The sequence below is a fragment of the Barbatula barbatula genome, assembly GCF_947034865.1.
Source record: "Barbatula barbatula genome assembly, chromosome: 18".
Lineage (NCBI taxonomy): Eukaryota > Metazoa > Chordata > Actinopteri > Cypriniformes > Nemacheilidae > Barbatula > Barbatula barbatula.
In genome coordinates this window covers 1338822-1362663 of record NC_136781.1, presented here as the reverse complement: position 1 = coordinate 1362663, position 23842 = coordinate 1338822, and the positions used below count along the sequence as shown (strand labels likewise).

The 23842-nt window shown below is 38.8% G+C and overlaps 1 protein-coding gene across 1 annotated transcript; it reads left to right on the top strand.

Annotated features, from left to right (window-relative positions):
• Positions 1-4939: 4939 nt before the first annotated feature.
• On the top strand, positions 4940-23791 carry LOC306907367 (uncharacterized protein; the record flags this gene model as incomplete). Its single annotated transcript, XM_079479422.1, has 8 exons — positions 4940-7384; positions 9732-11048; positions 13435-14843; positions 15975-15979; positions 16344-18673; positions 21087-22504; positions 23547-23630; positions 23768-23791. Exons 1-8 carry the CDS (start codon positions 5005-5007, stop codon positions 23789-23791), a joined length of 8967 nt encoding a protein of 2988 aa, XP_079335548.1. The 5' UTR covers positions 4940-5004.
• Between the last annotated feature and the right edge of the window lie 51 nt (positions 23792-23842).

Below are 23842 nucleotides of genomic sequence, written 5' to 3'. Positions count from 1 at the left end.
ATAGATATTATGCCTCAAAGCGAAGATGTCACCGATCACTATCTTATAACGGGTACTTTGCGCACGTCAGGAATCAGCCCTTTAACTCGTTATCGACAGGGTAGAACAATCACCTCCGCTACTAAAGATAGCTTCGCAAAGAGCTTGCCAGATCTGACTCATTTAATAATCATACCAATAAATAAAGAATCGCTCGATGTCATGACCAGGAAATTGGGCACTATTTTCTCTAATACATTAGAAGCTGTGGCACCTACGAAGTCAAAAAAGATTAATGATAAAAATATTGCACCATGGTACAATAGCACCACTCGCGCCCTTAAAAGAGAAACACGCAAACTAGAGCGCAAATGGATAAAATCGCAATTAGAAGTCTTTAAAATGGCGTGGAAAGAGAGTGCAAATTGTTATAAAAAGGCACTAAAAGCAGCAAAGGCTGAGCACCTTCGTAACCTCATGGAAACCAACAAAAACAATCCAAGGTTTTTATTTAGCACAGTCGCTAAATTAACAAATAAACAGACATCAACCGACCAGGCTATTCCGCCGCACCTCGGTAGCAATGAATTCATGAAATTCATTACAGAGAAAATCGAAAACATTCGTGACAAAATTGTAAAAACTCAACCTCCAAATCTGTCCTATGAATTAGCACCAACTATCGCTCCAAAACAAAGGCTCCAGCGTTTTTCACCTATAAAACAGGAAGATTTAATTCAACTTATTGCAACTTCTAAACCTACAACTTGCTTACTAGACCCCATACCAACTAAATTATTAAAAGAGTTACTACCTGTTGCAATTGAGCCCATTTATAACATTATCAACTCGTCAATTAATCTAGACCATGTCCCAGGACCCTTTAAGATGGCCGTCATTAAGCCTCTAATCAAGAAACCTAATTTAGATCCAAATGAACTAGGAAACTATAGACCGATTTCAAATCTTCCATACCTGTCTAAAATACTAGAAAAAGCAGTGTGCACTCAGTTGTGCTCTTTCTTACAAAATAACAACATGCACGAAAACTTTCAGTCAGGCTTTAGATCGCATCATAGCACTGAGACTGCGCTCGTTAAAACGATCTGCTTATAGCATCAGATAAAGGTAACATCTCACTCCTGGTTCTGCTTGACCTTAGTGTTGCGTTCGATATCGTAGACCATAACATACTTCTAGATCGCTTACACAATTATACCGGTATTGAGGGACAGGCACTACAATGGTTTAGATTTTACTTGTCAGACAGACATCAATTTGTCCATTTAAATGGGGAATCATCCAATCTAACAAGTAAATTATGGATTACCTCAGGGATCGGTTCTAGGACCCGTGCTGTTCTCCATATACATGCTTCCCCTCGGAAACATTATTAAAAAACATGGAATCAGCTTCCATTGCTATGCAGATGATACTCAGCTATATATCTCATCAAGACCAGATGATTCCTCCCAGCTATCCAAATTGGCAGAGTGCATTGAAGATATAAAACATTGGATGACCTGTAATTTCCTTCTTTTAAATTCTAATAAAACAGAAATATTACTTATCGGACCAAAGACACGCAAAACTAAATATTTCTGATTATAAACTGCAAGTTGAAGGATGTACTGTTACTCCAACAAATACAGTAAAAGATCTAGGCGTTATATTAGACAGCAACCTGTCATTTCGAAATCACATCTCAAATGTCACAAAAACAGCCTTTTTCCACCTAAGAAATGTTGCCAAGTTACGAAATATTCTGTGTGTTGCTGACGCGGAGAAGCTTATTCATGCATTTATGACCTCAAGACTTGACTACTGTAATGCGCTACTTAGTATTTGTCCTGCATCATCAATAAACAAACTACAGTTAGTTCAGAACGCAGCTGCCAGAGTTCTAACCAGGTCCAGAAAATACGATCACATAACCCCAATTTTATCAACCCTTCACTGGCTACACATTAAGTATCGTATTGACTTTAAAGTTATTTTAATCACTTATAAAGCCTTAAAGGGTTTAGCCCCTACCTACCTAACAGAGCTTCTATCACACTACAACCCATCACGCTCTCTACGATCTCAAAACTCAGGACTTTTGATAACACCTAGAATAACTAAATCCACCAAAGGGGGTTGAACTTTCTCATACGTAGCACCTAAACTCTGGAATAACCTTCCTGATATTATTCCAGGATCAGATACACTCGCCCAATTTAAATCTAGATTAAAAACGCATCTTTTCAGACAAGCATTCACTTAATGCAAAATATGCTAAATAAACCACCAGGAGATGCTGACATTACATATTATTTACTAGAATAATTGGATTTATTATATAAAACACCATGTAGCGTGTTTTACCCTTTCTTGGGTTTTTCGTTTTTCCCCTGTAAAGCTGCTTTGGAACAATGCAAATTGTGAAAAGCGCTATATAAATAAAATTGAATTGACTTGAATCAAGTAGAAAAAATAAAATATATATATTAATAAATGTTTTTCTCAAATTTCTGTTATACGATTAGAAGACACCAGTTTGTTATCGGTGTCACCCGTTTTTTATAATAAACTGGTCCTGAATGCAGACGTGTTCTTCTAAAGACTTTTATTGCGTATCTCTGTTTGATAGAGCGTAAATGTGGGATCCTTCACGTCCTTTCAGTCGCTCATCTAATTAAACATGCTCTAGGAAGTCTGAGCTAACGTCATATCCAATGATTTCTTAAGCTGTATTTTTACATACATTTTCACTGTAAGATGTTTTATTTTGATTTCAGAATCAAAAAGAGCTTTATTGCCACGTGTGCTTGGACACACAAGGAATTTGTCTTTGTGCACTGGAAGCTTCTGTCACTTACAGATTAAAAAAATGAATGGCAAGGCACAGGTAACAACACGTTTAAATAAATATGTGAGAGACAATATTAGACAAAAGGACAATAGGCATTACATTGTATGATGTGCTATTTACAAATGAAACTGCGTTATATAAGTTTTGCAAGGGAATGTGGATAGCTGAATACATTTCGTGGCACTGTACTTGTATGTGTGTAATGACAGTAAATTTAATCCAATCCAATATCAATAACATATTTATAATTAATATGAGTATAAATAGTTGTGTATTGCACATGTTTTTACTGCACAGTAGAAGAACATTTAACTGTTCATGAGGTATGGCCTGGGGGAAGATATGTTTCCTGTGTCTGGATGTTTTGGTGCTCAGTGTTCTGTAGCACCAACCTAACGGCAGCAGTTGAAAGAGAAAGTGTGCTGGGTGTGAGGGGTCCAGAGTGATTTTTGCGAGCTCTTTTACTCACTCTGCATGAGTACAGTTCTTGGAGAGTGGGTAGGGTTGTGCCAGTGGTTCACTCAGCAGTCCCGACTATCCGTTGTGGTCGTTGGAGGTCAGTTTTGGGTAATGTTTCATTTTAAATCTTTACACAGTGGTACAAAAATAAATATATTTGTAGTTCATCTAACTGGACTCATAGTGCCGCTGTTGGTCAGTGTTTCAAAGTTTGGAGAGCATATCTGCAGCACTCCCACCCTATAATCTCAATAACATAAGAGAGACGAAAGCTGAGCACACAGTCTGAAAAGACAAAGAAGATAGATAAAAAGCGTTTGTTTTGGTGAATATCTTTTTTTTCATGTGGTCGATCTATGTAATTATTTAATCTTTTTGACATCTTATCTATGGATTAAACTGCTTTTTACAGTCGTCTCTTGAAATGTCAGAAAAAACAATGACGCTGCAAGTATTGCTGTTTATTTGGTTTCTCACTCTCGGTTCAGCCCTCGGGCAGCTCAGTTTCTCTATTCCTGAAGAAATGGTGAAACGCTCTTTAATCGGAAAAGTGATCTGAAATACATCAGACCTTGCAGTGAGAGCATCATTAGTCTGGACAACCAGCGAAACACATACACTCACGATTGTGCAGCGAGAGAAACTGGTTGAGAATCTTGATGATCAGTTAAGAAGGGATGCTTTAGTTATATTTTGTAGCAATTGATAATGTTTTATTTGGCTTTTGTTGGTCAACGCAAATATTATAGACAATGTTTTCATGATTACACAGTTGCTGCAGTTTTCTCTTTTTAATGTCCAAAGATTTGATTACATTTTCTTCTTTCTTTTAAGAATTATTTAGTTTAGCTTTAGTGTTTAGTTCCTAATTTTTAATTACATTTCGTTCTTTAGTTCTCTACTCTGAAACAAATGGTGTTGCAATAACAGTTTACAATTTATTAAGTATATTGTAAACTAATATTCGATTAAATAATTTAACTGTTTATTCAATATGATGTTTCGATATTGGTTGTGCATTAATCTGAAGATTGTCCTCGGTTTTACTTTCATCTTCGCTCTATTATAATGTTAACGTTAACTTTAAAGATATGTACTTTTTGACGCTCACAACATGCGTCGAAATGATGTTTAAATGTATTGGTGTAATTTCTTCTCTGCTTGTTAAAAGATTGCAGACCTTCAGGTAGCAGAACTGACCGTGGTCCTGAATATAGGCTTGTATACTGCCAATTCTTATTTCTCTTCTCTGTTTGACAGAGCAATAACATTATCCATTTGCCCTTTCAGTTCCCCATCCTATTCAACATGCCCAATGAAGACCATTTAATCATTTGAGATGTGTTTTTACAGCATTTTTCATTTGTATATATCCCATTGCCATAGATGTGGGGGACATTATTATTTTTAATCTTACGGATTCTACAAAAGTTACAGCAATTGTAGTTAATCTAACTGAACTCATAGTGCCGCTGTTGGTCAGTGTTTCAGATTTTAAAGAGCATATTTGCAGCAGTTCCACCCCCATCATGCCCATAATATAATAGAGAAGAAAGCTAAGCACATCCTCAAAAGGACAGAGAACAAACAAGGAACCCTTTTTGTTTAGTTTTTTCCCTGAAATAATCGTTTTTACCAAGTGGATGTATGGTATTATTTTTTTCCTTATTGACTACACGGATTAAAGAGTTGTTATCTTCTTATATCGGGAAATGTCGGACAGAACAATGGCGCGGCAAGTACTGCTGTTTATTTGGTTTCTCTCTCTCGGTTCAGCCATCGGGCAGGTCAGTTACTCCATTCCTGAAGAAATGGCGAAAGGCTCTATAGTCGGTAACATAGTGCAAGATTTGGGTTTAGATTTAAAGAGACTGAAATCTGGCAAAGCTCGTATTTATACAGGAGACAGCGCTGAATACATCGAGCTGAATAAAGACAGAGGAGTCCTCCTTATCAAAGAGAGAATAGACCGAGAGGCGCTATGCGGACAGACAACGCCTTGTGCACTACATTTTCAGATAATTTTACAAAATCCAATGGAGCTGTATTCCGTTACTGTTGAAGTAAAAGACGTTAATGACCATTCTCCCTCTTTCAAAAGAGATGAGATGGGATTTAGAATCAGTGAGTCCGCTGTTACTGGAGCAGTGTTTGTTTTAGAAAGAGCGATGGACTTAGACGTCGGAATTAATGGCCTGCAGACTTATTTACTAATGCCCGCTGATCATTTCTCATTAAATTTACAAACTCAATCAGACGGCAGTAAATTAGTAGAAATGGTTCTTCAAAAACCGCTCGACCGTGAAAAAAAGGAGCATTTGTCTCTGGTTCTGACAGCGATCGATGGAGGTGACCCGCAGTTGTCTGGTACCGCGCAGATACATATTACTGTTTTAGATGTCAATGATAACGCGCCTGTTTTTACGCAGAAAATATACAAGACGAGTATTACAGAAAATGCTCTCAAAGGTACATTGTTAACTACTGTAAGCGCCTCAGATATGGATGAGGGCTCATATGGGAAAATAAAGTATTTAATCACAAATACCCTCGACGACGTACCAGAATTGTTTGAAATCAATGAATTAAACGGAGAGTTTAAAGTAATAGGAAACATAGATTACGAGAAATTTCGCAACTATCAGATTCACGTACAGGCAATCGATGACGGTGGTTTGACCGATTCTTGTAAAATCGATGTAGATGTGATAGATGTAAATGACAATAAGCCGCTGATGAACGTAATATCTCAATTGGCCATCATTTCAGAAAATTCGGAGGACGGCACTGTTGTAACAATGATAAACGTGCAAGATCCAGATGCGGGGGAAAACGGAAAATTTTACTGTTCTATAAATGAGAATATTCCTTTTACACTTAAGTCAACTAATAATGTTTTCTTTAGTCTGGTCACTGACGGTGATTTAGATCGGGAGAGAGAGTCTCGGTATAACATCAGTGTGACGTGCACTGATGAGGGCGTGCCCTCTCTCTCCAGCAGCATTACTCTCTCTTTACAAATATCAGATGTGAATGATAACGCGCCTGTCTTTGAGAAAAGCTCTTATGAGGCTTCTGTTCAAGAAAACAACACACCGGGTCTTTCCATCTTTACAGTCAGAGCAAGAGACGCAGATTTTAATCAGAATGCTCGCGTGTCTTACATACTGGAGGACTCCTCTATTAACGGAGTGCCCGTCTCCTCGTTAGTGTCTGTCAGTGCTGAGAGTGGAGTCATAAACGCAGTGCGATCTTTCGATTACGAGCAGATCAAAGACTTCCAGTTCCGCGTAAAAGCGCAAGATGGAGGCTCACCTCCTCTGAGCAGTAACGTGAGTGTAAAAATAATCATTCAGGATCAGAATGATAACGCGCCTCAGGTTCTGTATCCGGTTCAGTCTGGTGGTTCTGTGGTGGCTGAAATAGTGCCTCGTTCGGCAGATGTGGGTTATCTGGTCACTAAAGTGGTCGCTGTTGATGTGGACTCTGGACAGAATGCCTGGCTCTCATATAAACTGCAGAAAGCCACAGACAGGGCGCTGTTTGAAGTGGGTTTACAGAATGGAGAAATAAGAACTGTGCGCCAAGTGACAGATAAAGATGCTGTGAAACAAAGACTCACTGTTGTAGTGGAGGACAACGGACAGCCCTCTCGTTCAGCTACAGTCAATGTTAACGTGGCGCTGGCCGACAGCTTCCCTGAAGTGCTCTCGGAGTTCACGGACTTTACGCATGACAAGGAATACAACGACAACCTGACTTTTTATCTAGTCTTGGCTCTGGCTGTAGTTTCGTTTCTCTTTATCGTGTCTATAATCGCCATACTGTCAGTCAAATGCTATAGATGGAGACGCGAACGGATGTTTTACAAATCTGGAGCGAATCTTCCAGTTATTCCGTATTATCCGCCACTTTACGCAGACGTTGGGGGCACAGGAACATTACAGCACGTGTACAATTATGATGTTTGCAGAACCACTGACTCCAGAAAGAGTGATTTGAAATTCGTCAGACCTTACAGTGAGAGCATCATTAGTCTGGACACCAGCGGAACACAAACACTCACACACGAGAAACTGACAATTGAGAGTCGTGACGACCAGGTGAGAATTTATATTTCAGTACATTTTTGTAGTATACGAAACTTCTGTTTGTAGCTTTTGGCTGTTGCTCGTGGACTAAAGGATTTCTCTCCAAAGTTTTGGAATTCAGTCTGATTGTGCGTATTCTAATCATTTATTGTTTTGATTTGATTCATTTGATTCAATTTATTGTCATTACACACATACAAGTACAGTGCAACGAAATGTATTTATTTTTTGTGTTGTTATCCAGGGACTTGATTAAACGGTCTTCTCTTGATTTGTTTAACATTTTGTTTTCAGTTTAGTTTTGATGTTTTTTTGCATAATTTCCACATGCGTTTTCTAACATGGATTTTTCTTCGGTTCTTCCTTTGACTGTAAAGCAAATGATTTTGAATCAGTTTATTTACAATTTATATTTTATCAATAAATATGTATTTATTTTTGGAAAAATATTTTATGTGTTATTCGTTTTTTAGCCTATATGATTTATTTTTTCTTCAGGTATTAATAGTATATTTAGCACTTGGATAATACTGTCTTTGCTGTCACTTGCTTTAAAATATATTCTTACCTTTTTTAATTTTTACTAGTTCAATATTTTGCTACCTACTATTTGCGCAGTAATTGTGCTTGAATGTGTTTGGTGCTCTTTCAACTGTGTTTGTCAAAAATATCGCTGAAATCTCCACACAGCGTCGCTAACCATGGTCCTGAATGCAGCCGTGTATTTTTCTATATTTTTCCAAAATTCTTTGTCTTTGTTTTTTAAAGCATTTCTTCGGGTTCCTCTACGTCGTTTTAGGGTCTCATCTAGTTCAACATTTTCAAGGACAGCATTCATTTATTGTCCACTAGTTTAATATAAATGTTGTCTCTCTATCCAGTTCACAGGCTCACGCAAATCTGCGTTTACATCATGTCTTTTAGATTTTGTAATAGGCCTACTGTAGTTTAGCCTAAGCCTAGAAGTTTTTCTTTTTTAGATATTTTATTGCTATTGAAGTCTGAATTTACAGTATTGTAAATATACCATGGTATTACAAAGTGTGAGTATTTTAATATATTTGTAGTTCGTTTGACTGGACTCAAAGTGCCGCTGTTGGTCAGTGTTTTACAGTTTAGAGAGCAGATTTGCAGCAGTTCCACCCCCATCATCTCCATATTATAACACAGACGAAAGCTAATCGCACAGTCTGAAGAGGACAGAAAGGAGAGATAAACCTTTCTTGGTGTTGCGCTAATAACAGTTTTTTTCAGTTGGGTGGATGTAACTATTAATATTTGTACTGGCATTCACTGGAACAAAGGTTTTTATTTCTCTGTTCTTCTGGAAATGTCGGACAGAACAATGGCGCGGCAAGTACTGCTGTTTATTTGCTTTCTCTCTCTCGGTTCAGCCATCGGGCAGGTCAGTTACTCCGTTCCTGAGGAAATGGCAAAAGGCTCTATAGTCGGTAACATAGCGCAGGATCTGGGTTTGGATTTAAAGAGACTGAAATCTGGTAAAGCTCGTATTTATACAGGAGACAGCGCTGAATACATCGAGCTGAATAAAGACAGAGGAGTCCTCCTTATCAAAGAGAGAATAGACCGAGAGGCGTTATGCGGACAGACAACGCCTTGCGCACTACATTTACAGATTATTTTGGAAAACCCGATGGATTTTTATAGCATCACCATTGAGATAACAGATGTGAACGACAACGCTCCCAGTTTTGAAAAAGGTAGGATTAGTTTTAGAATCAGCGAATCGGCTATTTTGGGATCTAAATTCATGTTAGAGCCTGCTATAGATCCCGATGTCGGAATAAACGGTCTTCAAAGCTATACACTTAATCCAACAGATAATTTTAACCTTAAATATAAAAATCAACACGGAGACGGGCAAAACGTTGAAATAGTCTTGCAGAGGCCGTTAGACCGTGAAAAACTGCAGAATATAATATTAGTGCTCAAAGCAATTGATGGTGGAGATCCTCAATTGTCTGGGAGTATAGAGATTCACATTACCGTTTTAGATGCAAACGATAACGCTCCTATTTTCACGCAGTCAGTTTATAAAGCGACTGTAACAGAAAATTCGCCGAAACACACCATTTTGTCAACAGTGAGGGCAACTGACGCAGACGAGGGTATCAATGCTAAAATAGAGTATTCCATAACAAACATGCAAGATAATGTGCGACACTTATTTGACATAAATGGAGAAAGTGGCCAGGTTTCCGTGGTCGGAGTAATAGATTTTGAAAAAGCTCGCAACTATGAGATTCGTGTTCAAGCGAGTGATCACGGTGGTCTTACTGATTCTTGTAAGATAATTGTTGACGTACTTGATATAAATGATAACAAACCAATGATCGACATCGTCTCCAAAACCAACGTGATTGCTGAAAATGTGCCGTCTGACACGGTTGTTATAATGATAAATGTCCAGGATCCTGATTCAGGCGAAAATGGAAAGGTTCAGTGCTCTATAAATGAAACTATTCCATTTTCTCTGAAATTAGTAAAAACAAATTTCTTTAGTCTAGTGACAGACAGTGATTTAGACCGAGAGAAAAACTCCCAGTATAACATTAGTGTGACATGCACTGATGGAGGCGTGCCCTCTCTCTCCAGCAGCATCATTCTCTCCTTGCAAATATCAGATGTGAATGATAACGCGCCTGTCTTTGAGAAACGGTCGTATGATGCCTCTGTTCAAGAAAACAACACACCGGGTCTTTCCATATTTACAGTGAGCGCCAGAGATGCAGATTTTAACCAGAACGCTCGCGTGTCTTACATACTGGATGACTCCTCTGTTAACGGAGTGCCCGTATCCTCGTTAGTGTCTGTCAGTGCTGATAGTGGAGTCATACACGCAGTGCGATCTTTCGATTACGAGCAGATCAAAGATTTCCAGTTCCGCGTAAAAGCGCAAGATGGAGGCTCACCTCCTCTGAGCAGCAACGTGAGTGTAAAAATAATAATTCAGGATCAGAATGACAACGCGCCTCAGGTTCTGTATCCGGTTCAGTCCGGTGGATCTGTGGTGGCTGAAATAGTGCCTCGTTCTGCAGATGTGGGTTATTTGGTCACTAAAGTGGTCGCTGTTGATGTGGACTCTGGACAGAATGCCTGGCTCTCATATAAACTGCAGAAAGCCACAGACAGGGCGCTGTTTGAAGTGGGTTTACAGAATGGAGAAATCAGAACTGTACGCCAAGTGACAGATAAAGATGCTGTGAAACAAAGACTCACTGTTGTAGTGGAGGACAACGGACAGCCCTCTCGTTCAGCTACAGTCAATGTTAACGTGGCGCTGGCGGACAGCTTCCCTGAACTGCTCTCGGAGTTCACTGACTTTACGCGTGAGAAGGAATACAACGACAACCTGACTTTTTATCTAGTCTTGGCTCTGGCTGTAGTTTCATTTCTTTTTATCGTGTCTATCATCGCCATACTGTCAGTGAAGTGCTACAGATGGAGACGAGAGCGGATGTTTTACAAATCTGGAGCGAATCTTCCGGTTATTCCGTATTACCCGCCACTTTACGCAGACGTAGGGGGCACAGGAACATTACAGCACGTGTACAATTATGATGTTTGCAGAACCACTGACTCCAGAAAAAGTGATCTGAAATACGTCACACCTTACAGTGAGAGCATCATTAGTCTGGACACCAGTGGAACACAGACACTCACACACGAAAAACTGACAACTGAGAGTTGTGACGACCAGGTGAGAATGTATATATATTACATTTTTGTAGCATCCGAAATTACTGTTTTTAGCTGTTGGCTATTGCTCGTGGACCAAAGCTTTGAAATTCAGTCGATCGTGCATATTCTAAACATTTATTGTTTTAAATGTACTTACAACAAACTTCTTGCTATAGTTTTATACTGTAGTTAACATGGTTGCATCTTTGCTGTAGTATGGTGGTAGTAGGAGAGTTGGCTAAATCTTGATAAATTATTTTTTTAGTGTTGTTGTCCAGCGACTTGATTAAACGGTCTTCTCTTGATTTGTTTAATATTTTGTTTTCAGTTTAGTTTTGTTGCATAATTTCCACATGCGTTTTCTAACGTGGATTGTTCTTCGGTTGTTCCTTTGACTGTAAAGCAAATGGTTTTGAATCAGTTTATTTACAATTTATATTTTATCAATAAATATGAATTTATTTTTGGTAAAATGTTTTATGTTTTATTCGTTTTGAAGCCTATGTGATTATTTTTTTTCTTCATGTATTAATAGTATATTTAGCACTTGGAAAATACTGTCTTTGCTGTCACTTAATTTTAAATATATTCTTACCTTTTATCATTTTTACTAATTCAATATGTTGCTACCTACTATTTGCGCAGTAATTGTGCTTGAATGTGTTTGGTGCTCTTTCAACTGTGTTTGTCAAAAATAGCGCTGAAATCTCCACTCAGCGTCGCTAACTATGGTCCTGAATGCAGCCGTGTATTTTTCTATATTTGTCCAAAATTCTTTATCTATGTTTTTTAAAGCATTTCTTCGGGTTCCTCTACGTCGTTTTAGTATCTCATCTAGTTCAACATTTTCAAGGACAGCATTCATTTATTGTCCACTAGTTTAATATAAATGTTGTCTCTCTATTCAGTTCACAGGCTCACGCACGTCTGAGTTTACATCATGTCTTTTAGATTTTGTAATAGGCCTACTGTAGTTTAGCCTAGCCTAGAAGTTTTTCTTTTTTAGATATTTTATTGCTATTGAAGTCTGAATTTACAGTATTGTAAATATACCATGGTATTACAAAGTGGAAGTATTTTAATATATTTGTAGTTCGTTTGACTGGACTCGAAGTGCCGCTGTTGGTCAGTGTTTTACAGTTTAGAGAGCAGATTTGCAGCAGTTCCACCCCCATCATCTCCATATTATAACACAGACGAAAGCTAATCGCACAGTCTGAAGAGGACAGAAAGGAGAGATAAACCTTTCTTGTTTTTGCGCTAATAACAGTTTTTTTCAGTTGGGTGGATGTAACTATTTAATATTTTTTACGGGCATTCTGTGGAACAAACGTTTTTGTGTCTCTGTTCTTCTGGAAATGTCGGACAGAACAATGGCGCGGCAAGTACTGCTGTTTATTTGCTTTCTCTCTCTCGGTTCAGCCATCGGGCAGGTCAGTTACTCCATTCCTGAGGAAATGGCGAAAGGCTCTTTAGTCGGTAACATAGCGCAGGATTTGGGTTTAGATTTAAAGAGACTGAAATCTGGTAAAGCTCGTATTTATACAGGAGACATCACTGAATATACCGAGCTGAATAAAGACAGAGGAGTCCTCCTTATCAAAGAGAGAATAGACCGAGAGGCGCTATGCGGACAGACAACGCCTTGCGCACTACATTTACAGATTATTTTGGAAAACCCCATAGAATTTTTTTCGGTTAATGTCGAAATCACAGATGTAAATGACCATTCTCCCTCTTTCAAAAGAGATGAGATGGCATTTAGAATCAGTGAGTCCGCTGTTACCGGGGCGGTATTTGATTTAGAAAGAGCGATGGACTTAGATGTCGGAAAAAATGGTCTGCAGACATACTCACTAAAACCCACTGATCATTTTTTATTAAAATTACAAACTCAATCAGACGGCAGTAAATTAGTAGAAATGGTTCTTCAAAAACCGCTCGACCGTGAAAAGCAGGAGCATTTGTCTCTGGTTCTGACAGCGATCGATGGAGGTGACCCGCAGTTGTCTGGTACCGCGCAGATACATATTACTGTTTTAGATGCCAATGATAACGCGCCTGTTTTTACGCAGAAAATATACAAGACGAGTATTACAGAAAATGCTCTCAAAGGTACATTGTTAACGACAGTAAGCGCCTCTGATATGGATGAGGGCTCATACGGTAAAATAAAGTATTTAATGAAAAATACCCTCGACCCTGTTACGGAATTGTTTAAAATTAACGAGGAAAGTGGGGAAGTTACAGTAACAGGTGTTATAGATTACGAGAAAGCTCGGCATTATCAAATTCATGTACAAGCTGCAGATGACGGAGGCTTGACTGATTCTTGTAAGATTGATGTAGATGTGATTGATGTAAATGACAATAAGCCGCTGATAAATATAATGTCTAAATTAACAATCATATTAGAAAACTCAAGTTCTAGCACGGTGGTAACTGTAATAAATGTGCAGGATTCAGATTCCGGAGAAAATGGCAAAATACATTGTTCCACAAACGAAAACATTCCTTTTACACTAACGTCGACTAGTGATCATTTTTTCAGTTTGGTCACCGATGGTGAGTTGGATCGTGAGAGAGAGCCCCAGTATAATATCAGTTTGACGTGCGCTGATGAGGGCGTGCCCTCTCTCTCCAGCAGCATTACTCTCTCCTTACAAATATCAGATGTGAATGATAACGCGCCTGTCTTTGAGAAAAATTCTTATGAGGCTTCTGTTCAAGAAAACAACACACCGGGCCTTTCCATTTCTACAGTCAGAGCAAGAGATGCAGATTTTAATCAGAATGCTCGCGTGTCTTACATACTGGAGGACTCCTCTGTTAACGGAGTGCCCGTCTCCTCGTTAGTGTCCGTTAGTGCTGATAGTGGAGTCATACACGCAGTACGATCTTTTGATTACGAGCAGATTAAAGATTTCCAGTTCCGCGTAAAAGCGCAAGATGGAGGCTCACCTCCTCTCAGCAGCAACGTGAGTGTAAAAATAATAATTCAGGATCAGAATGACAACGCGCCTCAGGTTCTGTATCCGGTCCAGTCTGGTGGTTCTGTGGTGGCTGAAATAGTGCCTCGTTCTGCAGATGTGGGTTATCTGGTCAATAAAGTGGTCGCTGTTGATGTGGACTCTGGACAGAATGCCTGGCTCTCATATAAACTGCAGAAAGCCACAGACAGGGCGCTGTTTGAAGTGGGTTTACAGAATGGAGAAATAAGAACTGTTCGCCAGGTGACAGATAAAGATGCTGTGAAACAAAGACTCACTGTTGTAGTGGAGGACAACGGACAGCCCTCTCGTTCAGCTACAGTCAATGTTAACGTGGCGCTGGCGGACAGCTTCCCTGAACTGCTCTCGGAGTTCACTGACTTTACGCACGACAAGGAATACAACGATAACCTGACTTTTTATCTAGTCTTGGCTCTGGCTGTAGTTTCGTTTCTCTTTATCGTGTCTATAATCGCCATTCTGTCAGTCAAATGCTATAGATGGAGACGCGAACGGATGTTTTACAAATCTGGAGCGAATCTTCCAGTTATTCCGTATTACCCGCCACTTTACGCAGACGTTGGGGGCACAGGAACATTACAGCACGTTTACAATTATGATGTTTGCAGAACCACTGACTCCACAAAAAGTGATCTGAAATACGTCAGACCTTACAGTGAGAGCATCATTAGTCTGGGCACCAGTGGAACACAGACACTCACCCATGCGCAGAGAGCGAAACTGACCGGTGAGGCTTTTGATGATCAGGTGAGAAACTTTGTTTACAGTTTATTTATTCAGTAAGTAAATTGGTCTGGTTGTTCACTTGGTTGGATTTTTCACGACAAATTGCCTTATCCGTTTTTGAATTATTAATAAATAAGAAATACCTAAATTATTATGAATAAGCAATATTTCGTTTTATTTAAACGTTATATGCGTTTATTCCCTCTCCATATATCTTTAAATAAGAATAGATTCATAACGTGAAAGGTTTATTCATTTACTTTAACCTTTTATTTCCCGCGTCAGAGCTCGACTCTACTGATACCTCACTATGTCCTCGTTTTTAGTGTTAACATTAATCATACATTAATTTCATATGATTATTTTACTTTCTTCCCTGGATTTAATTTCTTTGCTGCAAAATCTGATTTAAAAGCGTTTTTTTCTGCGTCTCGGCAATGCTTCTCTGGCCATGGTCCTGAAATACAATGTGTCTTTCATTGACCTCATAAACACTTCTCTGCTTTTTGGGAAAGTAACAGGTTCTGTTTTTTCTCCTCAACTGTTCACTCTTAAGTATTCTGTTATAGCTCACAGTTCCATTATTTTAGAATATATTTTTTATATTTGTGTTTATTGCTCCCCGAACTCTTTGTAAATCGCTTTGGATAAAAGCGTCTGCTAAATGACTAAATGTAAATGTTGTTTCAAGATTTTGTTTGATCAACGTATACATGCGAATATTTTTGACAACTGTCGATTTTTCTCTGCTTAAGTTTTTGTTGTTGAAATGTTAGTATTATTGGTAGTAGTACATGTATTGCTCTCTTGTGGAAATTTTGTTTCGGTGGGTTTTCAACATGCGTTCACATTAAAATAATACAACATGCATCATACAACACAACAACGTTAAGAAAAGCTATATATAATTTAAACATATCACTGCTCGTGGTAAAAACTAATTTCTCCCCCTGTTTTTAAGAAACATTGGCATCATAAATCTTCGATCTGAAGGCAAGGGCTTAAACTCATTTTACAATGAATGCATATAGTAAGATGTCATTTTAATTGCTTAATTTAGACATCTGGTTGGATAAATTTGTTCTTATCCCATCATAATCTTATTCCTTACATATCCACTCAGACTCATAAAGTGCTTTTTCTTTTTTGTAGTCACTGTTTATTCGGAGGGACGAATGTTGATGTTTGTTCTGTTTACAATATATGTTTTTTTCTTAAACATAGCTGAAACTAAGTGAAAGAATAAATAGATTTTTGTAGTTCACCAAAACGGACTCAAAGTGCCGCTCTTGGTCAGTGTGTCACAGTCTAGTTCCACCCCCATAATCTCAATATTATTAAAAAAACGGACGGAAGCTGGGCACAGTATTCTGAGGAGAGAGAACGCGAATGACGGATATAATTAAATGTCTTGCTGGAATTACGTGGCTTTACATTTTGGATATATCAGTGTTTTTCTCGAGACATTCTTGATTACTATCTTTTATCCTGTTCTTCGTCATCTTTTATGTTATTCTGCAGAATCTCGGACAGAACAATGGCGCGGCAAGTACTGCTGTTTATTTGCTTTCTCTTTCTCGGTGTAGCTCACGGGCAGGTCAGTTACTCCATTCCTGAAGAAATGTCGAAAGGCTCTTTAGTCGGTAACATAGCGCAGGATTTGGGTTTAGATTTAAAGAGACTGAAATCTGGTAAAGCTCGTATTTATACAGGAGACAGCGCGGAATACATCGAGCTGAATAAAGACAGAGGAGTCCTCCTTATCAAAGAGAGAATAGACCGAGAGGCGCTATGCGGACAGACAACGCCTTGCGCATTACATTTACAGATTATTCTTGATAATCCAATGGAACTGTTTCGAGTTACTGTTGAAATTTCAGACATTAATGACAATTCCCCTATTTTTAAAAGAAATGAGAGACGATTTGAGATAAGCGAATCGGCTGTCGTGGGCTCAAAGTTTATGCTGGAGAAAGCGTTAGATGCAGACATCGCTGCGAATAGCCTGCAAAGTTATTTTCTACAGCCTACTGATCATTTTAATTTAAAACTGCATAGTCAGAGTGATGGTAGTAAAAAGGTTGAAATGATTCTACAAAAGCCTTTGGACCGAGAAAAACAGGAGAACATGTCTCTGGTAATAACGGCAATGGACGGTGGAGAACCACCGAAGTCAGGGACCGTTCAGATACATATAACTGTGCTTGATGTAAACGATAATGCTCCAGTTTTTACTAAACCTATGTATAGAGCAATTATTAGTGAAAATTCTGAGAAAGGAACTTCAGTCATATATGTTAGTGCTTCAGATTCAGACAAAGGGACGAATGGCGACGTTGGTTACTTACTTGCGAACAGTGACGACGTGTCTGATATTTTTCAAATTGATAAAAATGGCTTGGTGACGTTAGTCGGAAAACTAGACTTTGAAACATCCAAGCATTACCAAATTGATGTAGAAGCAGTAGATGACGGTGGTCTGTCAGATTCTAGTAAAATAATCGTAGACGTGATTGACGTAAATGATAACGCTCCCGTCATCACTGCAATGTCAAAATCTACAGTTATACCAGAAGATTCGCCTCAAGGCACAGTGGTTGCAATAGTAAGTGTTAGTGATCCGGATTCCGACAGTAACGGACAGGTTCAGTGTAGTGTAAATGAAAATATTCCCTTTACAATTAAATCAACTTCGGATGGGTTTTATAGTCTAATGACAGATAACATTTTGGATCGAGAAAGAGAGTCCCACTATAATATCAGCGTGACGTGCGCTGATGAGGGCATACCCCCTCTCTCCAGCAGCATAAATCTCTCCTTACAAATATCAGATGTGAATGATAACGCGCCTGTATTTGAGAAAAGCTCTTATGAGGCATCTGTCCTAGAAAACAACACACCTGGTCTTTCCATTTTCACAGTTAGAGCCAGGGACGTAGATTTTAATCAGAATGCTCGCGTGTCTTACATACTGGATGACTCCTCTGTTAACGGAGTGCCCGTCTCCTCGTTAGTGTCTGTCAGTGCTGATAGTGGAGTCATACACGCGGTGCGATCTTTCGATTACGAGCAGATTAAAGATTTTCAGTTCCGCGTAAAAGCGCAAGATGGAGGCTCACCTCCTCTCAGCAGCAACGTGGCTGTAAGAATAATAATTCAGGATCAGAATGATAACGCGCCTCAGGTTCTGTATCCGGTCCAGTCTGGTGGTTCTGTGGTGGCTGAAATAGTGCCTCGTTCTGCAGATGTGGGTTATTTGGTCACTAAAGTGGTCGCTGTTGATGTGGACTCTGGACAGAATGCCTGGCTCTCATATAAACTGCAGAAAGCCACAGACAGGGCGCTGTTTGAAGTGGGTTTACAGAATGGAGAAATAAGAACTGTGCGCCAGGTGACAGATAAAGATACTCTGAAACAAAGACTCACTGTTGTAGTGGAGGACAACGGACAGCCCTCTCGTTCAGCTACAGTCAATGTTAACGTGGCGCTGACGGACAGCTTCCCTGAAGTCCTCTCGGAGTTCACTGACTTTACGCACGAGAAGGAATACAACGACAACCTCACTTTTTATCTAGTCTTGGCTCTGGCTGTGGTTTCGTTTCTCTTTATCGTGTCTATCATCTCCATACTGTCAGTGAAGTGCTACAGATGGAGACGCGAAAGGATGTTTTACAAATCTGGAGCGAATCTTCCAGTTATTCCGTATTATCCGCCACTTTACGCAGACGTTGGGGGCACAGGAACATTACAGCACGTGTACAATTATGATGTTTGCAGAACCACTGACTCCAGAAAGAGTGATCTGAAATTCGTCAGACCTTACAGTGAGAGTATCATTAGTCTGGACACCAGTGGAACACAGACACTCACACATGCGCAGAGGGAGAAACTGACCAATGAGATTTTTGATGAGAAGGTGAGAATCTTACAGTTTACAATCTCACAAATATTTACCAATTGCTTGTTCAGTAGACAAATTATTTTGTAGCTTTCACAGACTCTTGGTTTCCGAGTGTTTGTTTTCCATCTGTCTCTACGTTCTTAAGGTTAAATAACTTATCATCCATGCCGTTAAAATGTATTTTAATGTTATAATATTTGTTTGCTAACTTAAATAAAATACCATTATTGAAAAAAACATTATTGTTTATCGCCTTACTTTTTGTTTCGTTATATTTGAAGAGTTTGTTTCCGAAATGAGAAAAATATATCTAAACTCATGTTTTTGTATTATGCATCCCAATTAATATCAATCAAGCTTCAGTTGGTTTCTTTTGAATTGAGCCATTATAACCAAAATATACAGCTAACTAACACAATAAAACATAATAAAAACAAGGTAAGATAATAAAAAACATGATTAAAACATCTTTTTAAAATGAGTTATCTCATTTTGGAACCAAACTCTTCTTTTCACACATCAGTTCATAACAGTGTACTTTACACTTTGGTATTTACTTTTCAGCAGTATCCTTCAAATTTTATAGCAAACTTTGTGAAAGTTTCTTATTTTTTGTCCTGGATGATTTTCATCTTTTACAGGATGTGATTTAAACGCGGCTTTATTTGGCGTCTCAGCTTTGCTTCTCTGTCCATGGTGCTGAAATGCAGTATGTTTCTCGTTTACCTCATAAACGCCTTTGTGATTTTTATTTGGGGGGGGGGGTTGTAAGAGTTCTAGGACAGGATTTGTTATGTAACATTTTACAGCACAAAATATAAATTTTGACGAATACATTTCATATTGGTTTTGATGTTTAAATCTCTGCTTTTAAATAGCGAATTTAAGTCGTTTGAGCAACTCCACGTTTTCTTCTTTTACGCTTATTGTTATTTTATTATTTGATAAAAACACATTTTAATAAAGTGCTTTACCATTATAGCCATTGTTATTATGAATTATTGTAATTTAGTGCTTAGTTAATGATTCTAAAACATTGCTGGAAGGGATAGTGGGTCGATTTTATTGTTTCTGTGCTTCATCAGAATGGACTGAAAGGGCCGCTGTTGGTCAATGTGTTACACATTAGAGAGCAGACTATCAGCAGTTCCACCCCCATCATCTCAATGGTATTAGAGAGAGAGACGGAAGCTAGGCACTGAGTCTCATGAGAAGAGAGAAAACGAATCACAGAGATTACAGATTTAATGCGCACTGGGCCATTTTTTGTGAAAGTGCTAACTTTTTAACATTTATTTCGCAGTGGAATATTTGAATATTCTTTCCTCTTTTGGGTTGATTCTATATTAACATTCATCTTTACTCAATGGTCGCCTGCAGAATCTCGGACAGAACAATGGCGTGGCAAGTACTGCTGTTTATTTGGTTTCTCTCTCTCGGTGTAGCTCACGGGCAGGTCAGTTACTCCATTCCTGAAGAAATGGCGAAAGGCTCTTTAGTCGGTAACATAGCGCAGGATTTGGGTTTAGATTTAAAGAGACTGAAATCTGGTAATGCTCGCATTTATACAGGAGACAGCACTGAATACATCGATCTGAATAAAGACAGAGGAGTCCTCCTTATCAAAGAGAGAATAGACCGAGAGTCGCTGTGCGGACAGACAACGCCTTGTGCACTACATTTACAGATTATTTTGGAAAACCCGATGCAATTATATCGCGTTACAGTGGAGGTAACGGACATAAATGACAATTCGCCGATTTTTAGTAAGACTGAGATGAGATTTGAAATAAATGAAATATCTTCAGCAGGAGCCAGATTTGTTTTAGAAAGAGCTGTTGACCGTGACGTGGGTCGAAATGGTCTGCACAGTTATTCTCTCCAGCCTGCAGGTAATTTTGCGTTAAAGTTTCAAAATCTTCCTGATGCAAAAAAAGCCGTTGAAATGATTCTTGAAAAACCTCTAGATCGTGAAAAACATGAGCATATATCTTTATTTTTAACAGCCTTCGACGGAGGTGAGCCACAGATGTCTGGCACAATGCAGATACATATTACCGTTTTAGATGCTAATGATAACGCCCCTGTTTGCTCACAACCCGTGTACAAAACCAGTATAGCAGAAAATTCCCCAAAAGGCACGGCTTTAACAACAGTAAGTGCTTCCGATAAAGACCAGGGATTAAATGGTAGGATAACGTTCTCTATTGCGAGTACAGCAGACAAGGCAGCAGAAACATTTGAAATAGATCCTGATATTGGTGTTGTGAAGCTTATTGGGGGTATAGATTATGAAAAAAATAAGAATTACCAAATTGATGTTCAAGCGCGTGATGGCGGCGGTCATACGGATTCATGTAAAGTTATTGTTGACATAATTGATGTTAACGACAACAGTCCGTCTATTAATATAATTTCCAAATCAAATCACATATCAGAGGATTCAAAGTCAGGCACTGTTATCGCAATATTAAACATACAAGACGTAGACTCAAATGAAAATGGAAATGTGCATTGTCACTTGAATGGAGATGTTCCTTTCGTTATTCAGTATTCGCCCGATGGGTTTTATAGTCTAGTGACAGATAACATTTTGGATCGAGAAAACGAGTCACAGTATAATATCAGTGTGAAGTGCACTGATGAGGGCGTGCCCTCTCTCTCCAGCAGCATCACTCTCTCCTTACAAATATCAGATGTGAATGATAACGCGCCTGTCTTTGAGAAAAGCTCTTATGAGGCATCTGTCAAAGAAAACAACACACCGGGTCTTTCAATTTTTAAAGTGAGTGCCAGAGACGCAGATTTTAATCAGAATGCTCGTGTGTCTTACATACTGGAGGACTCCTCTGTTAACGGGGTGCCCGTCTCCTCGTTAGTGTCCGTTAGTGCTGATAGTGGAGTCATACACGCAGTACGATCTTTTGATTACGAGCAGATAAAATATTTTCACTTCCGCGTAAAATCACAAGATGGAGGCTCACCTCCTCTCAGCAGCAACGTGAGTGTAAAAATAAACATCAAGGATCAGAATGACAACGCGCCTCAGGTTCTGTATCCGGTCCAGTCCGGTGGTTCTATGGGGGCTGAAATAGTGCCTCGTTCTGCAGATGTGGGTTATCTGGTCACTAAAGTGGTCGCTGTTGATGTGGACGCTGGACAGAATGCCTGGCTCTCATATAAACTGCAGAAAGCCACAGACAGGGCGCTGTTTGAAGTGGGTTTACAGAATGGTGAAATAAGAACTGTGCGTCAGGTGACAGATAAAGATGCTGTGAAACAAAGACTCACTGTTGTAGTGGAGGACAACGGACAGCCCTCTCGTTCAGCTACAGTCAATGTTAACGTGGCGCTGGCGGACAGCTTCCCTGAAGTCCTCTCGGAGTTCACTGACTTTACGCACGAGAAGGAATACAACGACAACCTGACTTTTTATCTTGTCTTGGCTTTGGCTGTAGTTTCGTTTCTCTTTATCGTGTCTATCATCGCCATACTGTCAGTGAAGTGCTACAGATGGAGACGCGAGCGGATGTTTTACAAATCTGGAGCGAATCTTCCAGTTATTCCGTATTACCCGCCTCTTTACGCAGACGTTGGGGGCACAGGAACATTACAGCACGTGTACAATTATGATGTTTGCAGAACCACTGACTCAACAAATAGTGATCTGAAATTCGTCAGACCTTACAGTGAGAGCATCATTAGTCTGGACACCAGTGGAACACAGACACTCACACATGCGCAGAGAGAGAAACTGACCAATGAGATTTTTGATGAGCAGGTGAGAATCTTACAGTTTACAATCTCATAAATATTTACCACTTGTTCAGTAGACAAATTGTTCTGTAGCTTTCACAGACTGCTGGTTTCCGATTTTTTGTTTTCGATCTGTCCCTACGCGTCCTTTAGGTTAAATAATTTATAATCCGTGCCGTTAAAATGTATTTTAATGTTATAATATGTGTTTGTCAGTTTAGATAAAAAAAATTGTTGAAAAAAACTATTGTTTATCTCCTTACTTGTTTTTTAGTTATATTTGAAGAGTTTGGGTCCAAAATGAAATAACTCCGTTTAAAAAAACACGTTTTTCTATTGTGAATCCCAATTAATATCAATCAAGCTTCAGTTGGTTTGTTTTGATTTAAGCCATAATAACAAAAATTACAGCTAACTAATATATAAGATTACTTAATAAAAAACATGATTAAATTGTTTTTTAAACGGAGATCTCATTTTGGAACCAAACTCTTCTTTCACCACGTCAGTGCATAACAGTGTTCTTGATGCAATGGTATTTACTTTCCAGAAGTACATCCTTCAAATTTTATAGCTAACTTTGTGAAAGTTTTTTTGTCCTGGAAGTTTTTCATCTTTAACAGGATGTGATTTAAACGTGACTTTATTCAGCGTCTCAGCTTTGCTTCTCTGTCCATGGTGCTGAAATGCAGTTTTTTCCCATTTACCTCATAAACACTTTTCTGATTTTTGTTGGAGGGGGTAAGACTTCTAGGAAGAACAGCATTTGCTATGTTACATTTTACAGCACAAATTTTAATTTTGACGAACACATTTCATATTGGTTTTGGCGTTCAAATCTCTGCTTTTAAATAGCGAATTTAGGTCGTTTGAGCAACTCCTCGTTTTCTTCTCTTACGTTTCTTTTTATTTTAATATTTGATAATAACATATTTTAATAAAGTGCTTTACCATTATAGCCATTGTTTATTATGAATTATTGTAATTTAGTGCTTAGTTAGTGCTTCTAAAACATTGCTAGGAGTAAGTGATAGTGGGTCGATTTTATTGTTTCTGTGCTTCATCAGAATGGACTCAAAGTGCCGCTGTTGGTCAATGTGTTACACATTAGAGAGCAGATTCTCAGCAGTTTCACCCCCATCATCTCAATGGTATTAGAGAGAGAGACGACGGAAGCTAGTCACCCAGTTTATGAGAAGAGAGAAAACGAATCACAGAGATTGCAGATTTACTGCGGACTAGGCCAATTTTTACTGGGATTGCTAACGTTTTAACATTTATTTCGCAGTGGAATATTAAGATGATTCTTTAATCCTTTTGGATTTATTTAATTGTCTTTACATTCATCTTTACTCAATAGTCG